Source organism: Eschrichtius robustus, chromosome 6, assembly GCF_028021215.1.
Source record: "Eschrichtius robustus isolate mEscRob2 chromosome 6, mEscRob2.pri, whole genome shotgun sequence".
Taxonomy (NCBI): domain Eukaryota; kingdom Metazoa; phylum Chordata; class Mammalia; order Artiodactyla; family Eschrichtiidae; genus Eschrichtius; species Eschrichtius robustus.
The window spans coordinates 97429124-97456091 of record NC_090829.1 but is presented as its reverse complement, the minus strand read 5'-3'; the positions used below and the strand labels follow the sequence as shown (position 1 = coordinate 97456091).

Here is a 26968-nt window from a genome sequence, read left to right as displayed (position 1 = left end):
CCTTACTTGCAGGGAATTCAGAATATAATAGAAAAATATATTTATATTTATAAATAAATCGTTGTGATTCAAGGTAAAAAGAATGCAGAAAGGAGTCAGACAAACTTGGCCCTCAAGGAGTTCATAGCCTAGCAGAGGCCTAGGCTAGGTCGGAACATGGACAATAACACAGGGCAGCCTGTGATAAGGCCCAAAGAGAGGCTCAGGCCGTGTGCTCTGGCAGCACAGGGAAGGATGACACAACAGCCACTGGATGACGCAGTGGGGGAAATTCACAGCTTATCAGAGAAGACTGAGCAGCCTAATCTGGCCAAAGTGGAAGTAATGAATCCTACTGCCTTGGGGAGGGGATTGTGCAGCCTCAGGCTGACCTCTGTGGGTCCCTTGGGCTACCCAACAGGCAGGGTGCAAGGTCTCTTATCTATGGATGCAGCTGCATGATATCCTGTGGATATCTGAGGGGAGACTGGTGACCAGGGGGAACAGGTCCAGATTAAAAGGGCCCATGGTAAAAGTTAGGAGCCTAGGAGTGAGTGAACCAGGAGGGCCTCGGGGGTCAAAGGACCGCAGCCTACACAGATCCCACATGTCACAGAGCAACTAAGCCTGTGCGCCACAACTACTGAGCCTGTGCACCACAACTACTGAAGCCCATGAGCCCTAGAGCCTGTGCGCTGCAACTACTGAGCCCACACGCTGCAACTGCTGAAGCCCGCGTGTCTAGAGCCTGTGCTCCACAACAAGAGAAGCCACCACAATGAGAAGCCCATGCACTGCAACAAAGAGTAGCCCCTGCTCACCACAACTAGAGAAAGCCCACATGCAGCAATGAAGACCCAACACAGCCAAAGAAAAAAAAGAAAACAGAGGGGATTGAAAGCAAGTCAGCAGAATAACACGGCTTTCTGTGTACTTTCTCTTTTGTCTTTGAAGGAAAAGAAAATCTTTTTGCACCGCAAAAAAGATTCCTCCAGGGACTTCCCTGGTGGTCCAGCAGTTAAGACTCCACACTTCCACTGCAGTGGGCACAGGTTCGATCTCTGGTCGGGGAACCAAGATCCCGCATGCCACATGGTGTGGCCAAAAAAAAAAAAGATTCTTCCAAATTTAGATAATTTAACATACAGAGCTGAGAGAAGAGTCCTTTTAAAATGCTGTAAATTGAAGCTGACTCCCAATTTGGTGATTAGGTGGATATTGGTAATTGTTTTAGATGTATCTGAATCAGCAAGAGTAATGGCTTCCAAACTTTTTGCTAATCAAAATATTAGGAGTACATATTGCATGATTCCATTTATATGACATTCTGGAAAAAGGCCACACTATAGGGAGAGAAAACAGGATTAGTGGTAGCCAAGAGTTGAGGGCAGGTGAGGCTGCTCGTGGGAATTTTTAGGTGATGAAACTATTCTATACAGTACTGTGGCTGTGGATACATGATTCTAGATATTTGTCAAAACCTATGCAACAGTACACAAAGACTGAAGTTTTACTATATGCAAATTTTACCCCCCAGATCTTAACTAGGATATCAGGGGATCTCAAGATGGAATGAGGACTATGACAAATGAATATGTTTTACAGATGTATGACATAAACTCACTGAAGGGGATAGGAAAAAGGGAGATGACCTAAGTAACTTTGGAAAATTGTTTTGACTGTATACTGTAAGTGTCTTAGTCTGTTTGGGCTGCTATAACAGAATACCATAGACTGGGTGGCTTATAAACAACAGAAATTTATTTTTCACAGTTCTGAAGGCTGGAAATCCAAGAACAAGGCATCCAGTGTCTGGTGAGGGCCAGCTTCCTGTTTCATAGATGGCCATTTTCTCACTGTGTCATCACATGGTGGAAGGGGTGAAGGAGCCCTCTGGGGAGAGTGGAGCAAAGGAATACGCATTAACTCCGAAACAGGGAAAAATATTCCCAAACGAGGCAACAAGCTCAGCACAAGCCACGAGCTTTTCTCTCTTGGTCAGGAAGTGTTCCAATCCAAAGCCTCATGCCTGAAAGACTGCCTTTCCCAACAAGAGGCAATTAAGGTTAAATGAGGTCATAAGGCTGTGGCCCTAACCTGATGAGAATGGTGTCTTTATAAGAGGAGGCGGAGACACCAGAGAGTTCTCATTCTCTCTGCCATATGAGGACACATTGAGAAGGTGTTTATCTACAAGCCAGGAAGGGAACTCTCACCAGGAACTGAATCAGCTGGCATCTTGAACTGGGGCTTCCAGCCTCCAGAACTGTGAGAAAATAAATTTCTGTTGTTTAAGCCACTCGGCCCATGGTATTTTATTATGGCACCCTGAGCAGACTAATACAGGCACCAAATACCTCTTCTAGTCTCCACCCTTGGCAGCATCCTCTCATTGTCCGTGGTGTTTTGCAATAGGGTGGTTGGTATCCAATGTGACAGCAGTCACTTATTTTGAACAATGGCTTGATGGTTCTTCTGGCCCAAATTTCAGTCACTTTCTCAAAAGGAGGAAGCAAAGGAACTGAATCAGGAGCTGACGTGGACTCAGGAGTGCTTATGCAGCAAGCTTCTGCCATCAGAGATGGAGCCAGACTTGCTGGTGAATACCGCTCAAGTTAGCTGCATCATAAACAAGCTTAATTTGCTTTTGTTTACCTAAACTTAGGATCCGTTCTTTGTTTTACTTAGAGAAATAAAGTTTAGTAACATTAGCATCTAAACCATTTCTGCAGACAGGTCAGAAACGACCAGTTCCTTTGGTTTCATATCAAAATATACAAACCTATGTTCTCATTTTTTTTCCCCAGCTCAAAGTTAGGTTATCATAAATGCAACATTTAGAAATTCCTTATGCTATGTCATAACCTGAGATAGGGAATTCAAGAGGAAGAGATTTGGGACACTCTTTTGGTACTTTTCATTTGTCTTCTCACTTATTCCTAAGTGCAGGTTAGTGTTGCCCCTAATTTACAGTTGAGGAAATGAAGTCAGAGAAGTTAAGTACTTTGTTTGGGATGGCACTGCTAATAAGTGACAAAGCTGTGAATTAGACTGAGTCAGGCTAGGATCCAAAGTGCATGTTTTTTTTGTATAGTAGCACTCTGCACTGGGAGTGTGGTGACTTTGCAGTCAGAGATCTTTTAAGAATCTAGTGGTGATGGACAGGCATCTCTGGTCCCTGCCACTCTTGTTTGTGTCTGTAATAACTGTACAATGTAAGATCACTAAAATGCCTTAGGGTTCTGAGTGCCTGTGTGAATGGGGGTTAATAAGGCTCACCAATGGTCCAAAATCATGACTAGGAGTCAGCATGTCCTATTTAAGTATTAGCCACTTGCCAGACAGCCAAACTGTGAAAGACAGGTGGCAGGGAGTCCACCTACTGGAAGATGGGACTTGGAGCAGAAGTCTATTATATGGGGCTGTTGATCACTAGGCACAGAGGCAATGGAAACCACCTTTTATGAGTACAAAAGGCTGATCCTCGAGAAAGAAGAATGAAATGATTACTCCAGAAGAGACTGCCCCATGTAGAACCTCCTTTTATTCCAGTCATACGGGTGACCCAGGCATGCACGTCTGCCATGAAAACTTCTGAATGAGCACATAGAGTCCATTGTGGTCAGTAAATGTCAAATATTTTGACTTTGGAACAATAGTCTTGGGCAGTCTACGTTTGTTTTTTCTTGTTGTTTGTTTGTTTGTCTTTTTGGCTGTGTCGGGTCTTCGTTGCTGTGCGCAGGCTTTCTCTTGTTGCCGCGAGCGGGGGCTACACTTCGTTGCGGTGTCGGGTTTCTTGCTGTGGTGCCTTCTCTTGTTGTGGACCATGGGCGCTAGGGCCAGGGCTTCAGTAGGTGCAGCACACCTGCTCAGTAGTTGGCAAGGGAGGGCCCTAGAGCGCATGGGTGGGGCAGTCTACTTTTAGAGGCTGCGTTTTGCTGGGATAAACTGGGGTTAACCCCACTGTGTTCCCAGCCCTGAGGAACACGGAGCACCCCTGCCATCTCTTCCGGTTTCCTGAGCAAGTGCTTGTCTTCGAAGGACTCCTCTCAGTTCCTGAATTTCACATAGTTGTTAAAGACGTTTTACTGCTTAGAAGAAAGTCCAAAATAGGATTACCTAGAATTCGGGTGTGTGTGGGGGGAGTATTCAGGCCTTTTTGCTGGAAGACCCATGTCGTGTACAGGGCGAGTAAAAGCAAAAGGGTTGTTTTAAGGGCTAACAGAATACGTCCACTAATTTCAAGCAAGGAAAGATTCAAGGACCCAATGGCTCTCTGCTGGAGCTTGGCAAATCTTTTTTTAAAAAAAATTAATTAATTAATTATTTTTGGCTGCCTGGGGTCTTCATTGCGGTGCGCAGGCTTCTCATTGCAGTGGCTTCTCTTTGTTGTGGAGCATGGGCTCTAGGCACGCAGGCTTCAGTAGTTGCAGCACGTGGGCTTCAGTAGTTGCAGCACGCGGGCTCAGTAGTTGTGGCTCACAGGCTCTAGAGCGCAGGCTCAGTAGTCGTGGCACACGGGCTTAGTTGCTCCGCGGCACGTGGGATCTTCCCGGACCAGGGCTGGAACCCTGGTCCCCTGCATTGGCAGGTGGATTCTTAACCACTGCGCCACCAGGGAAGCCCCAGCTTGGCAAATCTTATTTCTCTGGTGCAGGGAACAAAACATTGCGCCACTTAGCGGAAAGACGGCCCAAGTAGGGGCATCTGGGGTTTGGTCACTTAGGCTGAGAAGACAAAAGCTTCGAAATGGATGCTCCCTGGGGAAATCCTGATGTCTGAAGGCGACAGGAGCCGGGGTCCTGATAGGGGACAGAGCTCAGACCATAGGGCAACAGCAGCAGGACACCCTCGCGCGTGAGCCTGGTGGTGCGGAGCTCGACAGGCGCCAACTCTGCGTGCTTGCTCCGGCGGACGCTTGCGCTCCAAGCCCGCAGCTGTCAGTCAGCGCCCTCGGTCCGCCCCTCCCAGAGCTCAACCAATCGCAGCCGGGGGTCGGGGGTGAGGCGACACAGCTGGTCCAGGAAGCCGGGGCCCGGCGGCCTGGTGCAGCTGCGACGGATTAGGGCGTCCGGGTCCCCGGCCGCCGGAGAGCGCACGTCGGGAGGCCAGAGCGGAGGTGAGTGCCAGCCTGCAGCTTGTGCTCCAGGGCCGGGCAGGGCCTCTGTCGCCCGAGCGAACCATTGCCTGGCTCCTCCCGGGCGCCTCTCGGCTGCTAAGCCCCTTCCTCCGCGCTTTGGCTCCCGAGCTCCCGGCCCGGTGCAGAGGAGCTGCAGCCCCGGGGGTCATGGCTGGGGCATCTGAACCTGGAACGGGAGGCTCCGGCCCAAGTCGGGGCAGAGTTAAAGCCCCCGGCTGCCGTAGCCTTGGTCCGGAGTAGCCTGAGCTGCAGCCGGTCCCTGGGCGGGGCGGGGCGCGAGCATCTCCATCCTCAGCTTTCTCGACTTGCTGCAACACCCGCAGGAGCAGCCACAGCGCGGCGGAGCCTAGACTTCCGGGCCGCTAAAGACTCCTTCCCCTCACACCTTTTCTAAGCGAGTGCGGGGCACTTGGAGACGCCTCCCTCCTCTGCCCGCATCTGCAGTCTCATCGCTGCTCCGAGACCCAGCTGCCTCTTGGCTGGCGGTCCTCTCATGCGTTGGACTATTCTGGTTTTACTGAGCTGTCGTTTTGGGACATCACATTGAGGTCGCTTGGGTAAAGTGTGACTCTACAAGGTGTGATGTGGAGACTCTGCCTGGCCTGTCGCTCATCTCCACTTGATCAAAGACCACTAGTGTGGTGGTAAGAGGGATTCACAGGATTTATACAAAATTTGTAATTGTCTGTAAAATTTTCCTTGCTTTCATTATTTACTCTAAAGGAGGATTGTTGCCACATTTTCTGAAGAATAAAGGATCACGCTGCTTTGATGGATCTCTCCCCTTCTCACTGTGGTTACTTATCATTTGGAACATCAGCGTGCCCTTGAAGCTGGCGGCACTCCCAGACCCTGATAACTGTCTCAGTCTAAGCAGTAGAACAGCACACTGTTCTTCCATAGTGTTTGGGCTCCGCTTTCCTTTGACTGTGTTTAATATCTTCTGTGTCTTTCATCCTCACAATCTCTCTGGGCCTGATACAGTGCAGTTATTTGTTACTGAGAAAGGAAAGGAAGGGATAGATCCCTGAAGTAGGGTTGACTATCCCCATTGACCCAGAATCGGATTGTCCTGGAGGGACAATGTAAGTTACAATTCAAGCATCATTTCTGAAAGGCCATCCCTGACCAATTTGTACAAATAAGACCCTCTGGCCACTCTATACCATTGGTTCTCCTCCCTGGCTGTGTATTATAATTATCTGCAGACCTTAAATAAAAAGCTGTTTCTCGGGCCCTACTCCTATGGATTCTGATCCAGTTGGTTGAGTGGAATGCAGGCATTGGTATCTTTATAAGCTTCTGGGATGATATTAATGGGCATGCAAGGTTAAAGACCACCGCCTATCAACATGCCCTATTTTTTTCTTATAGCACTTATTGCTTTGTGACTTATTTAACTGATTTGTTTACTTCTCTACCCTACTGCCCCCACCTCCACCCGCCCCCCCCTCCCCGGGTATTATGAAAGCATTGGGGTGCTGCTTTGAAAGAAGAGAAGGCCTAGGTGAGTCAGCATTTTGGGCATGTGAGATGGGGGTACGTGAAAGAGAAATGGAATGGAATCTGGGGAAACAAGTCCTGTAGACTCCTGTCCCTGTGTAGACTTCTGTCCCTGCCTCATTTTTATCCAAGGATTGATCTTATTTGGTTGACCCATCATCATCATGGTCTTGGATGAGTCTCCAGTTCTTCCTCTAGACATTGCCCTGTTAAGTTTCTAGGTTTTACTCAGCACCTTATGAAATACAGCTGATCTTTGGAAAGTTCGAGATACGAACATTTAAGTCTGGATATATTCCATGTAAACCTGTGCTTTTGTCTTTTATGTGTGGGGTCCTTGCATTCTGAATTAAAATTCCAGATACTTGCTCTGACAAGTACATCTGTGTGGCTGGCGGGTCAGAGTATTTAGGATGGGGACTGTTCCAGAAACTGGGTGTGTGGTTGTTCAATAATGTATTGTTTTTGTGTAGTGGTTGTCTAAGAACGTTAGCCCCCCCAGAGGGTGGGGTTGCTGCCTAATTTTGAAAAAGTTTTTATTTATTTATTTATTTTTGCATGCGTTGGGTCTGTGTTGCTGCATGCGGGCTTTCTCTAGTTGCAGAGAGCGGGGGCAGCATGGGCTTTAGGCGTGTGGGCTTCAGTAATTTAGCACGCGGGCTCTAGAGCGCAGGCTCAGTAGTTGTGGTGCACGGGCTTAATTGCTCCGCGGCAAGTGAGATCTTCCCGGACCAGGGCTCGAACCCACCAGGGCTCGAACCCATGTCCCCTGCATTGGCAGGGGGATTCTTAACCACTGCGCCACCAGGGAAACCCCTAATTTTCTTTTTAGTACGGAACTCAAGTATTTCATTTGTTACTGACAATTGTAATTCCAAGTGATATAAGCAATCACTTTGTATTTCTCTTGTGAGATGGGGGTAGGAGGTCAGGTACCTAATGGCAGTATAGGGTTGTTGCCACAGTCCATAAAGAATTTAGATTGGCTGGTAAATAGTCTTAATCAAAATTTAGCAAAACGGACCCAGCAGACCATGGATTTTACTTTTTACTTGTCATTTGAACATAAATATGAAGCATGAGTAAGTGGTGTACTAACATTTCAGAAAGATTTGAAAACAAGACTGCTCAAGTGGAGATTCCTCATGGAGTGATCACAACTTTTAGATGTGTCCAGATACTTCTTGCTTTCTCTAGTGGTAGGATGGATCATTGAACTACATGATTATTCTAGTCTTTAAGAAAATAAGGACCTACTGTATAGCACAGGGAACTCTACTCAATACTCTGTAATGGCCTATATGGGAAAAGAATCTAAAAGGAGTGGATATATGTATATGTATAATTGATTCACTTTGCTGTACCCCTGAAATCAGCACAGCATTGTAAATCAACTATACTCCAATAAAAATTAAATAAAAAAAGAAAAATAACATGGAGCTTTTATCTGTGGTTTATATTTTTTCCAGTTATGTTGCTATTTATAAGGTTTTGACCTTTAGCTCAGATCTGAGAATGATTTGCCCTGTGTAAGTTCATGAATATAAATAGCCACTTATTGTTGGTTTTTTTTTTTTTTTATTACTAGGAAATGTTCCTATCCTTATTCCGCCCACTACTTTGTACTGAAATCTATGTACATCTCTTTGCTATAAGATTGTATTCTTGATTTCAAATATATTTTCCTTTGCTTCATTTTCAGTATCTTTAACCTGTATTTCATGTGCTTATCTCTGTTGCAGCAGGAAGAATGGTATAAAAATGAAAAACATCAACATGTGCTTCGAATGTGTCAAGAAAAGAATAAGGGCTCTCACGATTGCTTGAGTTCAGATTTTACACTGGAAGGAAAGTTAGATGTAAACCCTAATTTCTTAGTTCTAATAAGTATCTCTTCTTGGGAACTGGAAATTTCCAAATAAAAAAAAAGGTAAATTAAATTCAATTATATATTTTTATTTTTTGGTTGATCTAGGAAACTTTTTTTTAGAGTTATTCCTATCTAGCACTATTGTTCTTACTCAATTCTAAGGCAATTTGAGATACCAAATGATATTTTCCTGCTCTCTTTGCAAATAGATTTCTTGCTATAATGCCTAGGTTTTACATTTGTAGGAAAAACCCAGAAATCTGTTACAGATTTCTTTTTTCACTTTGGAATCTTTCATTTTAAATTTGTTTTCTCATATCTGATTTAATGCCTTGTTTCTCCTTATAGCTCATCTTTAATTATTACTTTTAGAAACCAGCTTTTTTCTTTATATTTGTGATTTTTATTTCCTGGTGAAGATGAAGGAGAAAAACAAAAACCACCCAGAGGTGACAACTATCAACATTTTAGTATGTGTCTTTTCAAAGAGAGGTCTGTCTAGTACACCTCAGGCTGTATCTACTTAGGTGTACAGATGGATCTCTCAGTCTCAGTGTTCCACCTACTTGTAGCAGGAACTCAGATCTTTTCCTGGCGTGACCTTCCATAATGATTTTTATAAGAAGTCCCTGGCTGTGAGGGGCTTCTTGCATGTTTGCATTGCTGCCTGTAAGGGCTTTCGTTCCTTTAGCTCTGAAGTCTGCTGCCCTTGTGCCATCCTTCTGCGCCACTGACCATTGCTGTGCTGCTGCTGAGCAGCTCTGAACCACACTGCCGTCCTCTGAGCTACTGGCCTTTCCACAGTACGCAGACCACGGCTACCATGGTGCAGCTGAGTTCCTGTGGAGTATTATCTTTGGTCTTCCCTCCCTGGCCATCAAGGAAACCTATGATTTTTTTTTTTTTTTAACATCTTTATTGGTGTATAATTGCTTTACAATGGTGTGTTAGTTTCTGCTTTATAACAAAGTGAATCAGTTATACATATGTTCCCATATCTCTTCCCTCTTGCGTCTCCCTCCCTCCCACCCTCCCTATCACACCCCTCTAGGTGGTCACAAAGCACCGAGCTGATCTCCCTGTGCTATGCGGCTGCTTCCCACTAGCATTTCCTTCCTAGAATTTACAGGCACTTCAGGGTGGGTAGGTAGCTGGGTGTTGGAGAGGGGTGATGTTGGGGGGCTATGAAATGGTTAAGTGCAGTCTTTCACAGTACTTGGCATCCCTGTGGAGGTGGCCAGGAGTGGGGGATTTATTCCTGTGTAATTTAGGAGAGAAATACCTCTTGCCTAACATGAGTGTAAGCTTTGCCAGGAGAATTTCTGGCACTTAGTGCAGTGTGCGGTACAGAGTAAGCCTCCATAATTATTTATTGTGTGGATTGTTGAATCAACATATATCATGTAAAGAGCTAAGTACTGGGAAGGAATCAAAAAGTATGATACATTGTTATCCTTAAGTTGCTTTTCTCTGATATATAGTTTCTGTTTTTTTTTTTTTTTTTTAAAGTCTTAATTGGTATAGAGTAGCTGGGGAGACGAGAAATACATAGAAATACAGAGATCAGCTGAGAAGTGAAAAACGTGAGTGCTGTGGGAATTCTGAGGATGGAAAGCATATTGGAATAGCTTAGCCTTATCTCCTTTATGAAGCTGGGGTGACGAAGTGTTGTTGTATGTCCTTGTGGTATGGGACTTGTGGTATGGGAACGGATTAGACCAGAAGAGTGGAGGAGTGAGGGAAGAGGGGGCTTGCCAGGTCCAACACAAAACTCTAGGAGTATTGGTGCAGCTGAGGGAGTCTGAGGTCCTCTGCACTGTGGTTATGCACCCTCTTCACCTTTACCTCTCTATCCTGCCTTCCATGGAAAGCCTCACTGGGAACTAAACACTAACATTTTCACTGCTTACCTATATCATAAAAGCAGCTGGGGGACTTCCCTGGTGGCGCAGTGGTTGAGAGTCTGCCTGCCAATGCAGGGGACACGGGTTCGAGCCCTGGTCTGGGAAGATCCCACATGCCGCGGAGCAACTGGGCCCGTGAGCCACAACTACTGAGCCTGCGCGTCTGGAGCCTGTGCTCCGCAACGAGAGGCCGCGATAGTGAGAGGCCCGCGCACCGCGATGTAGAGTGGCCCCTGCTTGCCGCAGCTAGAGAAAGCCCTCGCACAGAAACGAAGACCCAACACAGCCATAAATAAATAAATAAAAAAAAAAAAAAAAAAAAAAGCAGCTGGGGAGAGCATTTTAAAATAATTACATGGAAGAACAGTTAGGAGCCACATACTCTTCAGTCCTCTGCCTCTAGCAGGTGTGATGAAGGGTTTGGGGGAGCTGTTACTCCTGAAGCTTAGCTTTCCTCTCCTACATCTTCAGGGCAGGTGTCTTTGCTCCTGTGCCTTGTTACTCAGCTGAGGAAGCATCAGAACCACATGTGTGGTGAGGGAGCCAGAAACCCAAAGGGTGTGTCCTGTCTCCTGCCATACAGAGGGATGGCATCCCTGTTTTCCAGAGGTTGTCAGAATGGTTTGCACCTAATCCCAGATCTTCTCATAAAATCACAGGTTTTCTTCTTACTGCTCTTTAAATATAATTACTCTAGTAATGTAATAAAACTTCAACTGTAAGGGAAGGGAAGTGGTTTTATTTACTTAGACCTCTTGAGAAAATTAACACTTGAATTTGTAATTTCTAAGGGTTTGAAGATATTCTTCTTTGCTCTCTTAAAAATTAAAACCTAAATAGGTAGAAGGACAAACATCTCTGTGTTTACACAGAAGCCTGGAGCTGGGTTTAATTAAATTGTCCAGATATGGAATAGATGTTACCGTGCTCTGTTTCTTTGCTTTCTCTTATGACTTTGGGTCTTCAGTAAGGTTAAGGAAGAGGAAATATGGTGTCTTTCCTTTTACTCCACTCTTAAGCTGTTGTAATTGGTAATCTGTTTTCTCATCTCCCCTCTTCGAAGGAGTCCTTTGGAGAAAAATGTGCTTCTTAAATCAACCCCAGCTGCTCTTTTATACAAAGAACTCGTAAGGAAACTAGCAGAAAAGAAGCAGGTCAAACTGAAAGCTCACCTGCAGCTCACCTGCAGAAAAACAAAGACATGGAGTTTTAAGGAGTGAAGGGAGCATGGTGTCGGCCATGGGTGATCAAGACACAGCCAGACAATGTGGATCAGTCTCTTCAAACTACGTTTTTTCTGCTGTCTGCTTGCAGTATTGATGGTGGTAGTGCTGGTCATCAATGTCACTCAGCTAGAGGTGAGTACTCAGCATGCTGCATCATAACTAAGGGAACCAAGTCGAGGGATTTGGGGCTAACTAGCCTGGAAAGCGTTGATCATCAGGAAACTTATCTCAGTCACAGTTTCTGTTTTCATTCATTCGATAAGTGTTTGAGTGCCTTCAATGGTTATAATACTGTGCTAGTCACCAAAGGTGCAGCGGTTTCTTCACTATGGAGCTCGTATTCTAAATGTGCATGGGAGAAAATAAGAGTAATAAGTAATCATAGAGTATAATAATGAATGATAATTAGAAATTGTGAGACGTACTGTAGAGATAAGAAAGTGGGTTCTGTAGAGTAGCTTTAGAGTGATGAAAGAAAGTCTTTTCAAGAAGGGGACCTTTTAGCTGACTCCTGGCAGAAAGCTGAAGGAGTATTTCAGGGGAGGGAGATGATGATGTCCGTTTTTTTTTTTTTTAATTTATTTATTTATTTATTTTTGGCTGCTTTGGGTCTTTGTTGCTGCATGCAGGCTTTCTCTAGTTACGGCGAGCAGGGACTACTCTTCCTTGCGGTACGTGGGCTTCTCATTGCGATGGCTTCTCTTGTTGCGGAGCACGGGCTCTAGGCGTGCGGGCTTCAGTAGTTGTGGTGCATGGGCTCAGTAGTTGTGGCTCACAGGCTCTAGAGCGCAGGCTTAATAGTTGTGGCGCACGGGCTTAGTTACCCTGCGGCATGCGAGACCTTCCCAGACCAGGGCTCGAACCTGTGTCCCCTGCACTGGCAGGCAAATTCTTAACCACTACGCCACCAGGGAAGTCCATTGAGTCTGTTTTAAGGACTGGGTGTGGTGCTCAGGACAGGGACCATGTCTTATTGAACCCTCACAAGTGCCTGGCGCTGACAAGGTACTTAGTAGTAGTCCCCTCTCCCCCTCTCTTCCATTCCCTTCATGAACTCACAGATCACCAAAATTTATGGAGTATTTTTTATCTAAACTGATGCTGTCCTTTTAATTTTGTTGGCTTGTGGTACTTCTCAGGTTATAGGTCCAACTTAATTATGGTATTTCTTTGCTTTTTGGATTTTGCTGTAGACTGAATGTTTGTGTCTCTCGAACATCCCGGCCCTGTGGGAGCTCAGGTTACTGTTTTCTCTCGTGCTGTCGTGTGGTTCATTCCCCAGCCTCCAGGAGTTTCCTTACACACTTGTGCTCTTCAGTACTCTGCTGAATACTTAATTAGGACTCTCTGTAGATCTCCTGAGTTCTGTGTGCAGCTGTCTCCTACTGTTACTGTCCTGTGGATTCTAATCAGCTTGGTCTTTTAAGACTCTCAGCCCATCTCCTCAATTTAGGGGGTTCTCCAGGCTCCACCTGGGTTCCCCTCTTGCTGCTGCAGCCTGGAGATGCTCTCAAGGCTGTAAGCAAAGGGCAATCAGTCATAGGGATCATTTCCTTTATTTCCCATCTTTCAGGCATCATGTCTTTCGTTGTCTGATGTGCAGTGTCTGGAAAACCACTGTTTCAGGTGGAGGAGTAAATCTCACTGTTGCTGTATCTTGGCTGCAAGTGGAAGTCTGAGGGACTTGCATTTGAGGGGAAAGAGTTCATAGAGGAGCTGGAGAGAAGAATTAATGGACCAAGGAGAGGAGGAGAGGATGGGACCTATAGTACAGATGGAGCAATAACTATGTAGAATGAGGGACATGGTACATTGTGAGTGTTCTTGTTATCATTTTATTATTAATTATGTAGGAGGAGCCGTGCTCCTTCCTCTGACCTAACAGGGAAAAATGTCATAATGGTTGGCAATGTAGATACATTTGCTGCTGGAAGGTAAGACATTGAGGGAGTTCTTGCCTAGAGAGGAGGAGGAAGGTGAAAGGAGGGTGGAGCCCAGGAGGCTGGTACGTAGGGGCTTGAAAGAATGGGGGTGGAAGATGGAGCTGACCCTGCAGGATGATAGAGGGGCAATAACTTTCAAGATCATATGTATGCATGGCGCTTACTTGCATTGGTTTTGTGAGTGTGTGTTTTGTTTTACCACGTTCAACAGCCTGGGTGTAAGAATAGAGAGGATAGTTGTGTAGGTCTAGGATGGCCGAGGAGGTAGGAGAAAGAGAGACTTGAGAGGTTAGGCTATAGTCCCACATTGTTAATGTCATTATAATCAGGAAGGAATGTTAGGAATTATTGTTAGGAATTCCCCTAATAGTCCTGCTGTAGTTCTTGGAAACTTCTGGAGAATGTCCGCTAACAGCGCTAGCTATCTGCACGAACACAAACCGAACAATAATGGAGAAGGGAGGTGGCAGTAATATAAATGATGTAGGACAATTTTAATATTGAAAATATAAATAGATCTTTTAGTGGAGTGTGGTGAGACACTTCCCTCGTCTGAAGAGGTTATCTTCTCCAGGCTGAGAGTATTGTTATGACTTTTAAACTGTTCAGTTTATTACTATGATGATAATTGTTAAAGAAGCTTGGGGTGGGGAGTGGGGAGTGGGAAAGGCTCTGAACCTTGGTCGTCTCCCACCCCTTAATCCCTGGTCTGTCCTAGGCTTCTGAGCCTGATTGTACTCTCCTTGCAATTAGAGTATCTGAGTATTTTCTAAAAAGCACAGATTCAATTTTAATTAAAAATATCACATAAGAAAATTAACCATCACAGGTGGTAAGAGGAGAAAAAGCATTTTCAAATATGCCAAATTCAGAGTTGGTTAAGATAAACAAACAAAACAAACAGCACTAAATGCAGCAAATATTCTTTCCATTGGTAACAGGTCTCCTTCATGTTTTTGTTTCCTCATCTCATGCTCAAGTTAGTCTCGTTTATATTGTATATGCAGAGTTTTTTGAAATTTAAGAAAGGAATATTTCCTTTGTCACGACTATTACATTTTTACTTAGTTTTCCAACATAAAATGTGGTTAGATACTTTAAATTCTTCAGCTTCTGAAACATTAATAAAGATTTATTGAATGAAAGTTGAATAAGTTTGAAATAATTCATGGGGGTTTAAAAAATACAAATCCTAGGACATCCCGTTTGCTCCATCTCAGATGTGTCACACCAAAATCCCCACATTTCCTAAGATTTGGCCAAATTCAGTTAAACAAATAGAGGAACAAATAAGATCCACAAACTAGCAAAACCTCTCTAGTTAGGTGATTGTGAGTAGAACAACTACTATAGTGAATTCACAGATTTCTGAATTTCTAGAAGTCTCTGAATATAAAGGACTTATTATCATGTTGGTGTATATGGTAGGCTGAATAAAGCCCCCAAAGATGTCAGTGTTTGAATTCTCAGAACCTGTGAATATGTTATCTGATAAAAGGGACTTTGCAGACAAGTTAAAGTTAAGAATCTTGAGATAGGGATATTATTCAGGATTATTTGGGTGGGCCCAATATAATCACATGGGTCTTTATAAGAGAGTGGCAAGAAGGTGGAGGTGATATGATGATGGAAGTGGAGATTAGAATGATGCAGGTAGAAACCATGGGAGAAAAAATATCACATATGAGAAGGAGATATATATCAATAGCTAGCAAAAGTTTGTAGGGAGAATTCTCTGTTAGTTCTCTGATAACCTCTCATTGAGGATGGCCTGTATTTATTTGTTTTTTCCTTATTCATTGATATTTTAAATATATATGTTTTCTGATTATGAAAACAATACCAGTGTATTAGGGCTTTTGGCTGCAAATAAAGCTGATTCAGTCTGGCTTTAATATTAAGGAATAATATTCATTTAGAATAGAAGTCAGGAGGTATAGTTGGGCATAATTCATTTTGCTATTTTTTCTTTTTTTTTTTAAGTTACTCTCTTTTTATTTATTTATTTATTTATTTATTTATTTATTTATTTATTTATTTATTGGCTGCCTTGGGTCTTTGTTGCTGCGCGCAGGCTTTCTCTAGTTGTGGCAAGCAGGAGCTGCTCTTCATTGTGGTGCGCGGGCTTCTCTTGTTGTGGAGCACGGGCTCTAGAGCGCAGGCTCAGTAGTTGTGGCACACAGGCTTAGTTGGTCCGTGGCATATGGGATCTTCCCGGACCAGGGCTCGAACCCGTGTCCCCTGCGTTGGCAGGCGGATTCTTAACCACTGCGCCACCAGGGAAGTCCCATTTTGCTACGTTGAGCGTAGTTCAGGCTCCATTTCTCTGTAAGTCTCTCAGCTGTGCCCTCTGTACATTAGCTTTGTCTATGGCGTCCTCTTTCATGGTTGGACTTTAGGTTGCTGCCACAGCAACAGGTGGTTGCTTTCTTGTACCTGTCCAGCTTGAGATACAGTTTTTTCCCTCAAAATATTCTCAAGAGTTACTTGCATTTTTTTCATTGGCAAGTAAAATTCAGAGAGCTGTTCCCAGAGTACTGGTGGTGTCTGGATTCGGGTGCATGAATCCATCAGAAACATGCAGCAGCTTTTCATAGAACAGAATTGGGTCACAGGCCCATTCCTGAATCAGTCACTTGGGATTATTCTTTGATCAGTCAGGCCCGCCCCTGAGCTGACAGGTCAGTAAACAGCAGTGTTGTGTTTCAGTAGACAGGAGTGAAACAGGCCTGTGGGACAGGCAGGCGTAGTGTTCACTCCAGTCCACACCTTACAGTGGCTCCAGGAGTGACCATTAGTGTTTCCTCTTGGCTCTGAATCTAAAAAGATGGCAGACCTTGAAGCTGTCCTTGTTACTGGCCTAGAATAGGGTTATCATTTGGGAAAATTAAGTGAATTGACATTTTTGCATTCTTTTTCATTTTTAAGTAAAATTCAGGTGACTTAGCACCAAGCATCTGGTGATTCTTGGATTGGGCTGTATGGGTCAGTTTGCTGGCCTTGAGTTGGTAGCTGGTGGCTACCCAAGGAACAAGAGTGACCATGGGAGAGGAAGAGAGGAAAAAGAAAGGAGAAGGAGGCATGCTGTGAGCACACAGTGCATGGTTTGGTCCTTAGTGGTTTGTTATAGCTTCACAGCAACTAAAAAGGAGAGGGAGGCTGGAATATTTCCTAAAAGGTAATCTGTAGGTAAGGGAAATTTTTCTGTTTTTAAAAAATTGAGATATAATTTACATATAACGTTGTGTAAGTTTAAGGTGTATGATGTGTTGATTTGATACATTTATGTATTGTAATATGATTACCACTATAGTGTTAGCTAGCACTTCTATCATGTCACATAATTATCATTTCTTTTTATGGTGAGAACAATTAAGATCTTGTTTCTTAGCAACTTTGAAGTTTGTTACATAAACTTATTATATTTATATTAATACAATAATACAGTATTGTTGACTACAGTCACTATGCTATGCGTTTGATCTCTAGGACTTATTTATCTACTAGTTGCAAGTTTGTACCCTTAAACAATATCTCCCTAATTCCCCAATCCCCTAGCCCCTGGTAATCATTTTATTCTCTGTTTTCACGAGTTCAGCTTTTTTTTTTTAACACTTTATTCCTTTTTTTTTTTTTTTTTTTTTTGGCCGCACCACGTGGCTTGTGGGATCTTAGTTCCCCTACCAGGGATTGAACCCGGGCCCTTGGCAGTGAAAGCATGGAGTCCTAACCACTGGACTGCCAGGGAATTGCAGAGTTCAGTTTTTTTAGATTTCACATATAAGTGATATGGAGTATTTGTCTTTCTCTGTCTGACTCATCTCACTTAGCATAATATTCCATTGTGCGTGTGTGTATGTATATATATATATATATATATATATACATACACACACACTGCATTTTCTTTATTCATCCATCAATGGACTTAGGTTCTTTCCATATCTTGGCTATTGTGAATAATGCTACAGTAAACACGGGTGTGCAGATATCTTTTTTTATACCTTTTTTCATTTCCTTAGGATATATACCCAGAAATGGGATTGCTGGATCATATGATAGTTCAATTTTTAATTTTTTGAGGAACCTTCATGCTGTTTTCTGTAGCAGCTGAACTAATTTACATTCCCAACAACAGTGTGTAAGGGTTCCCTTCTCTCCCTATCCTCTTTATCTTCCTTATGATAGCCATTCTAATAGGTGTGATGTGATATCTTATCATGGTATTGATTTGCATTTCCCTGATGATTAGTGATGTTGATCATCTTTTCATGTACCTATTCACCATTTGGATGTCTTCTTTGGAAAAAATGTCTATTTAGTTCCTCTGCCCGTTTATTTATTTATGTATTTTTGGCTGTGTTGGGTTTTTGTTGCTGTGTGCGGGCTTTCTCCAGTTGTGGCAAGTGGGGGCTACTCTTTGTTGCAGTGCATGGGCTTCTCATTGCGGTGGCTTATCTTGTTGTGGAGCACAGGCTCTAGGCATGTGGGCCCAGTAGTTGTGGCTCGCGGGCTCTAGAGTGCAGGCTCAGTAGTTGTGGTGCATGGGCTTAGTTGCTCTGAGGCATGTGGGATCTTCCCGGACAGGGCTTGGATGTGTGTCCCCTGCATTGGCAGGCAGATTCTTAACCACTGTGCCACCAGGGAAGTCCCCCTCTGCCCATTTTTAAAATTGGATCTTGTTGTTATTCTTACTGAGTTGTATGAGTTCTCTATATATTTTAGATATTAACCCTTTATCTGATATATAGGTTGCAAATATTTCTCCCATTCCATAGGTTATCTTTTCATTTTATTGGCGCTATCTGTTGCAGTGCAGAAGCTTTCTAGTTTGATGTAATACCCCTTGTTGATTTTTGCTTTTGTTGCTTGTGCTTTTGGTGTCATATCTAAAAAAATCATTGCCAAGACCGATGCCAAGGCGCTTCTTCTTCTAGTATTTTACAATATCAGATCTTATGTTTGTTTTTAATCCATTTTGAGTTCATTTTTGTGAGTGGTGTAAGATAGGGGTTCAATTTCATTTGTTTGTTTGTGGTTATCCAGTTTTCCCAACACCATTTTTGAAGAGACTATGCTTTCCTCATTATTTGTTTGCTCCCTTATCAAATATTAGTTGACTGTTTATGTGGAGGTTTATTTCTGAACTCTTGATTGTATTCCACTGGTCTATATGTCTGTATTTATGCCAGTACCATACTGTTTTGATTACTATAGCTTTGTAGTACAGTTTGAAATCAGGACATGTGATACCTTTAGCTTTGTTCTTTTTTCTCAGGATTGCTTTGGCTATTTGGGATCTTTTGTTGTTCCACATAAATTTTAGGATTGTTTTTTCTATTACTGTGGAAAATGCCATTGGAATTTTTATAGGGTTTTTTTTTGATAGGGATCTATAGATGACTCTGTTAGTATAGGTGTTTTAACAATATTAATTCTTCCAGTCTATGAACATGGGCTCTCTTTCCATTTGTTTATGTCTACTTCAGTTTCTTTCACCAAAGTTTTCATTGTATAGATCTTTCACTTCCTTGGTTAAATTTATTCCTAATTATTTTATTGTTTTTGATGCTACTGTGAATGGGATAGTTTTCTTTATTTTTTTTCCAGATGTTTTGTTGTTAGTGTATAGAAATGCAATTAATTTCTGTATGTTGATTTTATATCCTGAAGCTTTACTGAATTTGTTGATTAGTTCCAACAGTTTTTTGATTGAGTCTTTAGGATTTTCTAAATACAGGTGACCCTTGAACAAGATGGGTTTGAACTGTATGGGTTCACTTATACATGGATTTTTTTTCAGTAGTAAATACTTCAGTACTACATAATCCACAGTTGGTTGAATCTATGGATGTGGAACTGCAGATATGGAGAAACCGTGTATATGGAGGGCTGACTATAAGTTATATGCAGATTTTCGACTGTGTGGAGGGTAAGTGCCCCTAACCTCTGCATTGTTCAAGGGTCAACCGTATGAGATGATATCATCTTCAAATAATGACAATTTTACTTCTTCATTTCTGATTTGGATGCCTTTTATTTCTTTGTCTTGCCTAATTACTCTAGCTGACACTTGTAGTACTATGTTGAATCAGAGTGGTGACTGTGGACATCCTTGTCTTGTTCTTGATTTTAGAATAAAAACTTTTACTCTTTCACCATTGAGTGTGATATTAGCTGTGGGTTTGTTGTAAATAGCCTTTATTAAATTTACCTTCTATACCCAGTTTGTTGAGAGGTTTTTATCATGAAAGGATGTTGTATTTTATCAAATGCGTTTTCATTCTATTAATATGGTGTATCACATTTATTGTTTTGTGTATGCTGAATCATACTTGCATCCCAGGGATAAATCCCACTTAGCCATGGTATATATCCTTTTAATATATTGTTGAATTAATATTTTGTTGAGAAGTTTTGCATCTGTATTCATCAGGGATGTTGGCCTATAGTTTAGTTCCTTGTAGTGTCCTTATCTGGCTTTGGTATCAGGGTAATGCTGGTCTCATAAAGTGAATTTGGGAGTGTCCTCTCCTTTTCAATTTTTTGGAAGAGTTTGAGAAGTTTTGGTGTTGATTTTTAACACCAGCTTTTAGTTTTGTTGATCTTTTCTGTTGCTTTTCTGGTCTTTAATTCATTTATTTCCACTGTGATCTTTATTTCTTTCCTTCTGCTAACTTTGGGCTTAGTTTGTTCTTCTTTTTCTACTTCCCTGAGGTGTAAAGTTAGGTTGCATGAGATCTGTTTTCTTAATATATACATTTATTGCTATGAACATCCCTCTCAGAACTGCTTTTGCGGTAGGTTTTCCATAGGTTTTAGTATGTTATTTCCAGCTTCATTTGTTTTGAGATATTTAAAAATATTATCTTTTGACTTATTCTTTGATCTATTGGTTGTTCAGGAGTACGTTGTTTAATTTCTACATATTTGTAGATTTTCCAGCTTTCCTCTTGTTGTTGATGTCTAGTTTCATACCATTGTGGTCAAAAAGGATACTTGGTATGATTTCATTCTTCTTAAATTTGCTAAGACTTGCTTTGTGGCCTATCATGTGATCTAAACTGGGGCATGTTCCATGTGCACTTGAGAAGAATGTGTATTCTACTGCTGTGATTGAATGTTCTATAAACGTCTCTTAGGTTCATTTGATCTAATATATGGTTCCAGTCCAATGCTTCTTTATTGATTATCTGTCTGGGGGATCCATCCATTGCTGAAACTGGGGTATTGAAACCCCCTCCTATTACTATATTGATGTCTATTTTTCCCTTCAGTTTTGTTAGTATTTGCGTAATAGATTTAGGTGTTTTGACATTGGGTAGGTTTAGATTTATGATTCTTATATTTTCTTGATGTATTGATGCATTTTTCATCATATAATGATCTTCTTTATCTCTTGTTACTGGTTTTGGTTTAAAGCCTATTTTGTCTCATATAAGTATAGATAACCCCCTTTCTTTTGGTTTCTATTTGCATGTAATGTCTTTTTCCATCCCTTCATGTTGAGTCTTTTTATGTCATGAAATCTGAAGTGAATCTATTGTAGGCTGCATGTAGTTGGGTCTTATTTTTTTATTCATTCAGCCACTCTGTGCCTTTTGTTTGGTGAATTCAATCCACTTACATTTAGAGTATTTATTGATACATAAGGACTTATTAATGCTATCTTATTAATTGCTTTCTATTTGTTTTGCATTTTCATTGTTTCTTTTCCCCTCTGTTTATGCCTTCCTTTTTTAGTAAATTGGTGATTTTCCATGGTGGTATGCTCTGTTTTCACTTCTTTCGCTTTTGTGAATTTTCTTTATGTTTTTGTTTCTTGGTTACATAAAACATTTCATAGATAAAGCAGACCATTTTAGGCTGATAACAGCATAACTTCAATTGCACACAAAGCTCCACCTTTTTCCCTCCCTTTTATATTTTTGATGTCACAGTTTACCTCTTTTTGTACTGTGTATTTGTTAACAAGTTATAGTAGCTGTAGTTATTTTCTTTAACCTTTATACTATAGTTAAGTGGTTAAGTGGTTAGCACACCATCCTATTACAGAATTAGAGTTTTCTAAATCTGTATATTTATCTCCACCAGTGTGTTGTACACTTTTGTATGTTTTCATGTCACTAGCATCTTTTCATTTCAGCTTGAAGAACTCCTTTCAACATTTCTTGCAAGGCAGGTCTAGTGGTGATGAACTCCCTCAGCTTTTGTCTGTCAAGGAAAGTCTTTATTTTTCCTTCACATCTGAAGGATAACTTTTCCGGGTATTCTTGGCTGGCAGGTTTTTTCTTTCAACACTTTGGCTATGTCATCCACTCTCTCCTGACCTGTAGGTTTTCTGCTTAGAAATCCACTGAGAGCCGAATGGGCATTCTTTTGTAGATTACAATATTTTTTCCTTTGGCTGTGTTTAAGATTCTCTCTTTATGCTTGTTTTTTGACAGTTTCATTATAATGTGTCTTGGAGAAGGTCTTTTTGCATAGAGATAATAGAGTGATCTATTAGCTTCTTGAACTTGGTTGTCCAAGTATATCCCTAGGTTTGGGAAGTTCTCAGCTATTATTTCTTTAAATAAACTCTGCCCCCTTTTCCCTCTCTCCTCTCTCTCAAACCCTGATTATTCTAATATTTGTACATTTGGTGGCATCGCATAGATCATGTAAGCTTTCTATGCTCTTTTTCGTTCTTTTTTTCCTGTGTTCTCTTCTGATTGGTTTATTTCAAAGTTCCTGTCCTCTAGCTCCCTTATTCAGTCTTCCATTTGATCTCCTTTGCTATAGATGCTCTCTATTGCATTTTTTTCATTTTATTCATGGAATTTTTCAGCTCCAAAATTTCCATTTGCTTCTTCTTTATGATTTCTATCTCTTTGTAAGTTTCTGATTTTGTTCATGTATATTTTGACTTGTTTGTCTATGTTTTATTGTAGCTCATTGAGTTTCCTCAAACAGCTATTTTGAATTCTTTATCTTCTAGGTCATTAATTCTGTGCCTTTGAGCTTGGTTATTGGAGGATTATTGTTGTCTTTTGGTGATGACATGTTTCCTTGATTCTTTATGTTCCTTGTACATTTGCATTGCTGCTTTCACACTTGAAATAGCAGATACCTCCTCCTGTCTTACTAGTTGCCTTTAGATGGGATAAAATGTTCATTAGTCCTGTTTTATCTGTGTTTTTTTCTGCCCTTGTATGGGTACACTTGCTTCCCATGTCTTGCTTCTTCTTGTGGCACAGTTCTTAACCTTTTCTTACAATCCACCAGGCTAGCTGCTGTTAAGCTTTTGTTTTCCAGAAGGAGGCACTATGGCTTAAGTTTGTGTTTCTCCCTTGTCCACAGAAACTGATAGTGTTCTGTTTAGCAGAGTCTCACTTACTGCCTCATTTGGGAGCATGCACAGGAGCTGCTGGTTCCAGAGTGTGGGGAGGTGTGGGTTTAGCACTCAGGGCATTGGGAGTGCCCGTGGGCTCTGTGGAAAGATTGTCGGGTGAGGGTCTCCCATGGGCTCGTGGGCGGACTCCCTGCTAAAGTCCTGAGCACAGTTAGCAGGAACTGCATCCCTTCAGTGCCCTTTGATATTCTTATCTGCCTCTTTCCTGATCCCTTCCCTCCCTCCAGTCATGGAGGTCCCACCTCAGTACTTGGGGTGCTGCTGAGTTAAATGGGTTTCTCTCACGTTGGGGGTAGCTGGGCGCTACTTGCCACTCTCCTTTTCCCTCTTGGAAGAGGGCGCTCCTGGGTGGTTCAGCCCTGGGCTTGTTATGTGTGGGGAGGGGCAGTGCTGGCAAAGTTCCTCTTACACTCTTAGTCACATCCAAACTTGTATTTTTTTTCTTTCTGGGATTTCCCCTTGGGAAGACTGGATTTCTACAAATTCTTTCTCATCTGTTGGTATCTGCCTGGGTCAGCACGCTCCAGGTTTTCCCTGACTGTGGCCAAGAGGGATTGGGACAAGTTCACTGGCTTTGCTGTCTTCACTGAGGTTTATCTGCCTATTACCAGATACACATGTGGTCGAGACTCCTCCTAGGTCCCTTGGCATGTGGTACTGGATCCCACAATTCCCACAGAGGCACTTTTGTTTTTGGATGGGTGCCTGATTTGTTGTTAAAAAGGGGGACAAAAAAGGAGGAGTGTCTTGGACAAAAAAGGAGGAATGTCTTATGCCGTGTCATGACGCTGATGTCAACTCTGCTAGGGAAAAATTTTCAAAGTCATTATTACCCTTTTTAATGAACAAATAATACTGTGTGTTCCTTTAAAATGAAGGAGCCTAATGAAATTCTTCTAATTGAGAGTGTCTGGATACAAGTGTAAAATGAAAGGGAAAAAATACAGAATCTAAGAAGATCATTAAAAATCCATTTGTATTTTGGGATTATTTTTACCTTGTGTGGCATTACGTTTACCTCGTATAGGATTTTGAAGTGATTTGGCGTAGATGGGGAGCCTGAGGCCTTGTTTAAGTGGTTTATAACAGGTAATACTAGCTATTGAGGAGAGTGGTTTTCAGTTTTGCTTTGCTGTTGTTGTTTTCCCTTGCAATTTAACTTATTGCATAATGTCAGATGCAGTTCCCTGGGTTAGGTACTAAAAAGGTCCTGCACCCAATTTCCAGTGTGGGTAGGGGGGATTTTTCCATACCACCAGGCAATTCTTGGACACCAGCAGGGTGACCTACAGTTCAAATCAATTCTGACACTGTAACTGAGCAGGACCCTATGGGCCCTTCCTGGACAGACCCCCTCCCCCAGGTCCTCTGCCTGCCTGTCCTTTGAAGAAAAGCTGTAGTTTCTCAGGCCTCCCAAGAGTCACAAAAGCCTGGCCCAGGAATTAATGATTGAAAGGACAATATAGTGACAAAAGTAGCAGTTAGGCCAGGAGAACTGGTAACAATTGAAACAGTAAATCAGCCACATGGCAGTCACAGTATCTATAGTTCCTCCCTGAAATACATAGATAACAGTATCTGATACACATTCCTGAGTTGTTTTACAGATGCTAAAACGCCCACCAAATAGAAGAAGTTAACTATTTGATGATCATGAGCACATAGCCCCCAGACCATCTGAAACCTGAAGATTGATAATGTTAACCCCTGTGACACCGCCTTGCTACCACACCATCAACCAGTCAGAGAGTTGTGCACGAGCTGATCATATACTCTGTGACTCCCCTCCCTCCCCTTCCCTTTAAAAATGCTTCCCTGAAACCCATTCGGGAGTTGGGGTGTTTCTGAGCACTAGCTGCCCTGGACTCCTAGTTTGGCGCTTTACAATAAACGCTGCACTTTACTTCCCCACAACCTGGTGTCAGTAGATTGGCTTTACTGTGAGCAGGCGAGTGGACCCAAGTTTGGTTTGGTAACAACACCGTCTATCTGAAGATAGCATCAAATCCCACAGGTTAAGGGCTCAGTCCTATAAGACTCTCCCCCAACCCCAACTTCAGATGCCAGTCACAAGTCCAGGTTGTCACCTGTGCTTCTGACTGACTATAGATCAGAAGTTCCAATGATCTCTGCCTTGGCTTCAATTAATTTGCTAGAGCAGCTCACAGAAATCAGAGAAACATTTTACTTACAAGATTACTGGTTTATTATAAACAATTTTAACTCAGGAACAGCCAGAAGGAGGAGATGCATAGGGCAAGGTATATGGGAAGGATATAGAGTTTCCATGCTCTGAGTGCACCATTCTCCTTGAATCTCCATGTGTTCAGCAACCCGGAAGCTCTCCAAACCCCATCCTTTTGGGTTTTTATGGAGGCTTTATTCCATAGGTGTTATTGATTCAGCCTCCAGGGGTGGAGGTCAAGGGTGGGACTGAAAGTTCCAACCTTCTGATCATGGTTGGTTCTCCTGACAACCCAACCAGCCCCCATCCTCAGGTGCTTTCCAAAAGCCACCTCAGTAACATACACCCTGCTGGGGTGGAAAGGGGCTTGTAACGAAGAACAAGGCACCCATTTCCCGTTTATGACTCTGAAGTGTTTTCAGGAACGGAGGACACGAAACCAAATATTACAGCAAAAGATGCTCCCATTGCTCTTATCGCTGCCAAGGATTTTGGGAGCTGTGAGCCAGGAACTGTGGATGAAGACCAAATGCATATTTCTTACAAATCACAGCATTGCAGGTACATAGCTATTTTTCCCATCCATTTGTTCATCTGTCCTTCTGTCTATTAAGAAAATAATTAATGAAAAGTATAAAACACTTGAAAGAATAGAGAGTGGTATTAAGTACGTAATTGAATTCCCTCCCCAGTCTTCACTCTCAATGTTGTTTCTTGGATGTAACTGCTTGTTTTTAATTATTTGCTTAGTTAGCACTAATTACACATTACACAGTTATATCTTGTTTTGTCAGCTTTACACTGTACCTTCTGACCTTTCCGCATCAGGCAGTGCAGCATGGTTGGTTAAGTTAAAACACAGACCGAACTCAGACTGCTTGGGTTCTAGTCGAGGTTTGCTGCTTATAACCTATGTGACCTTGGGCAAATTATCAAGCCATTCATTGCCTCAGTTTCCTTATCTATCATATGGCATAATAATAGGACTTATCTCATGGGATAATTTAAACATTGTATTAAAAGATTTATGTAAAGTCTTCAAAAGAGTGTCCAGCGAATAGGTGCTTAGTAGATGTTGGTTGATACTGCTGTTCCTGTTAAGATAATGAAAGATGACGTCTTCTGCTGACTCACACTTTCTGTCACTCTCTTTCTAAACTTTGTAAAATTATTTTTATTTCTGTGCATTAAAATAATGTATTTAGACCTTTTCTTTCCCTAATAGCATTAGATAGCACATTTTAACTCCCTCCTGTAAGTGAGGAAGAAAAGCACTTCTGCATTATTTTACATTTGACTTCTGTTAGCTAGCGTATAACTTTTGCATCATCAGGCTTTATAATCTTTAGTTTTATTGCTCTAACTATAATTAAGGCTAACGTGTACTCTTTATGGATTGCTTCTTTTTTTAAAAAAATTTATTTATTTAATTTATTTAATTTTGGCTGCATTGGGTCTTCATTGCTGCGCACGGGCTTTCTCTAGTTGCGGAAAGCGGGGGCTACTCTTTGTTGCGGTGTGCGGGCTTCTCATTGCGGTGGCTTCTCTCGTTGTGGAACACGGGCTCTAGGCGCGGGGGCTTCAGTAGTTGTGGCACGTGGGCTCAGTAGTTGTGACTCACGGGCTCTGGAGCACAGGCTCAGTAGTTGTGGTGCATGGGCTTAGTTGCTCCACGGCATGTGGGATCTTCCCAGACCAGGGATCGAACTTGTGTCCCCTGCATTGGCAGGCAGATTCTCAACCATTGCACCACCAGGGAAACCCTGGATTGATTCTTATACTTAAAAAATATAACATTATGATAATCATGTAAATGTTAGTCAA

General features: G+C 42.3%; 2 protein-coding genes across 4 annotated transcripts in view; one reads left to right on the top strand and one right to left on the bottom strand.

Annotated features, from left to right (window-relative positions):
• Positions 1-26968, bottom strand: part of RPL24 (ribosomal protein L24) — a 142814-nt gene that overhangs the window by 60035 nt on the left and 55811 nt on the right. Inside the window, exon 1 of one of the 2 annotated variants that reach the window (XM_068546833.1) lies at positions 26602-26607. The exons of the other annotated variant lie outside the window; for it this stretch is intronic. Coding sequence (XP_068402934.1) covers positions 26602-26606 — 5 coding nt within the window. The 5' untranslated portion in view covers position 26607. Of the gene's footprint in view, positions 1-26601; positions 26608-26968 lie in introns of those variants that run through there. 2 annotated transcript variants of the gene reach the window in all.
• The window catches only part of NXPE3 (neurexophilin and PC-esterase domain family member 3), a 54216-nt gene continuing 32233 nt past the window's right edge, over positions 4986-26968 (top strand). For both annotated transcript variants that reach the window (XM_068546829.1, XM_068546828.1), the window contains exons 1-3: positions 4986-5098; positions 8365-8552; positions 11460-11754. In XM_068546829.1, the coding sequence (XP_068402930.1) occupies positions 11662-11754 (93 nt within the window). In that variant the 5' untranslated portion in view covers positions 4986-5098; positions 8365-8552; positions 11460-11661. The remainder of the gene's footprint in view (positions 5099-8364; positions 8553-11459; positions 11755-26968) is intronic.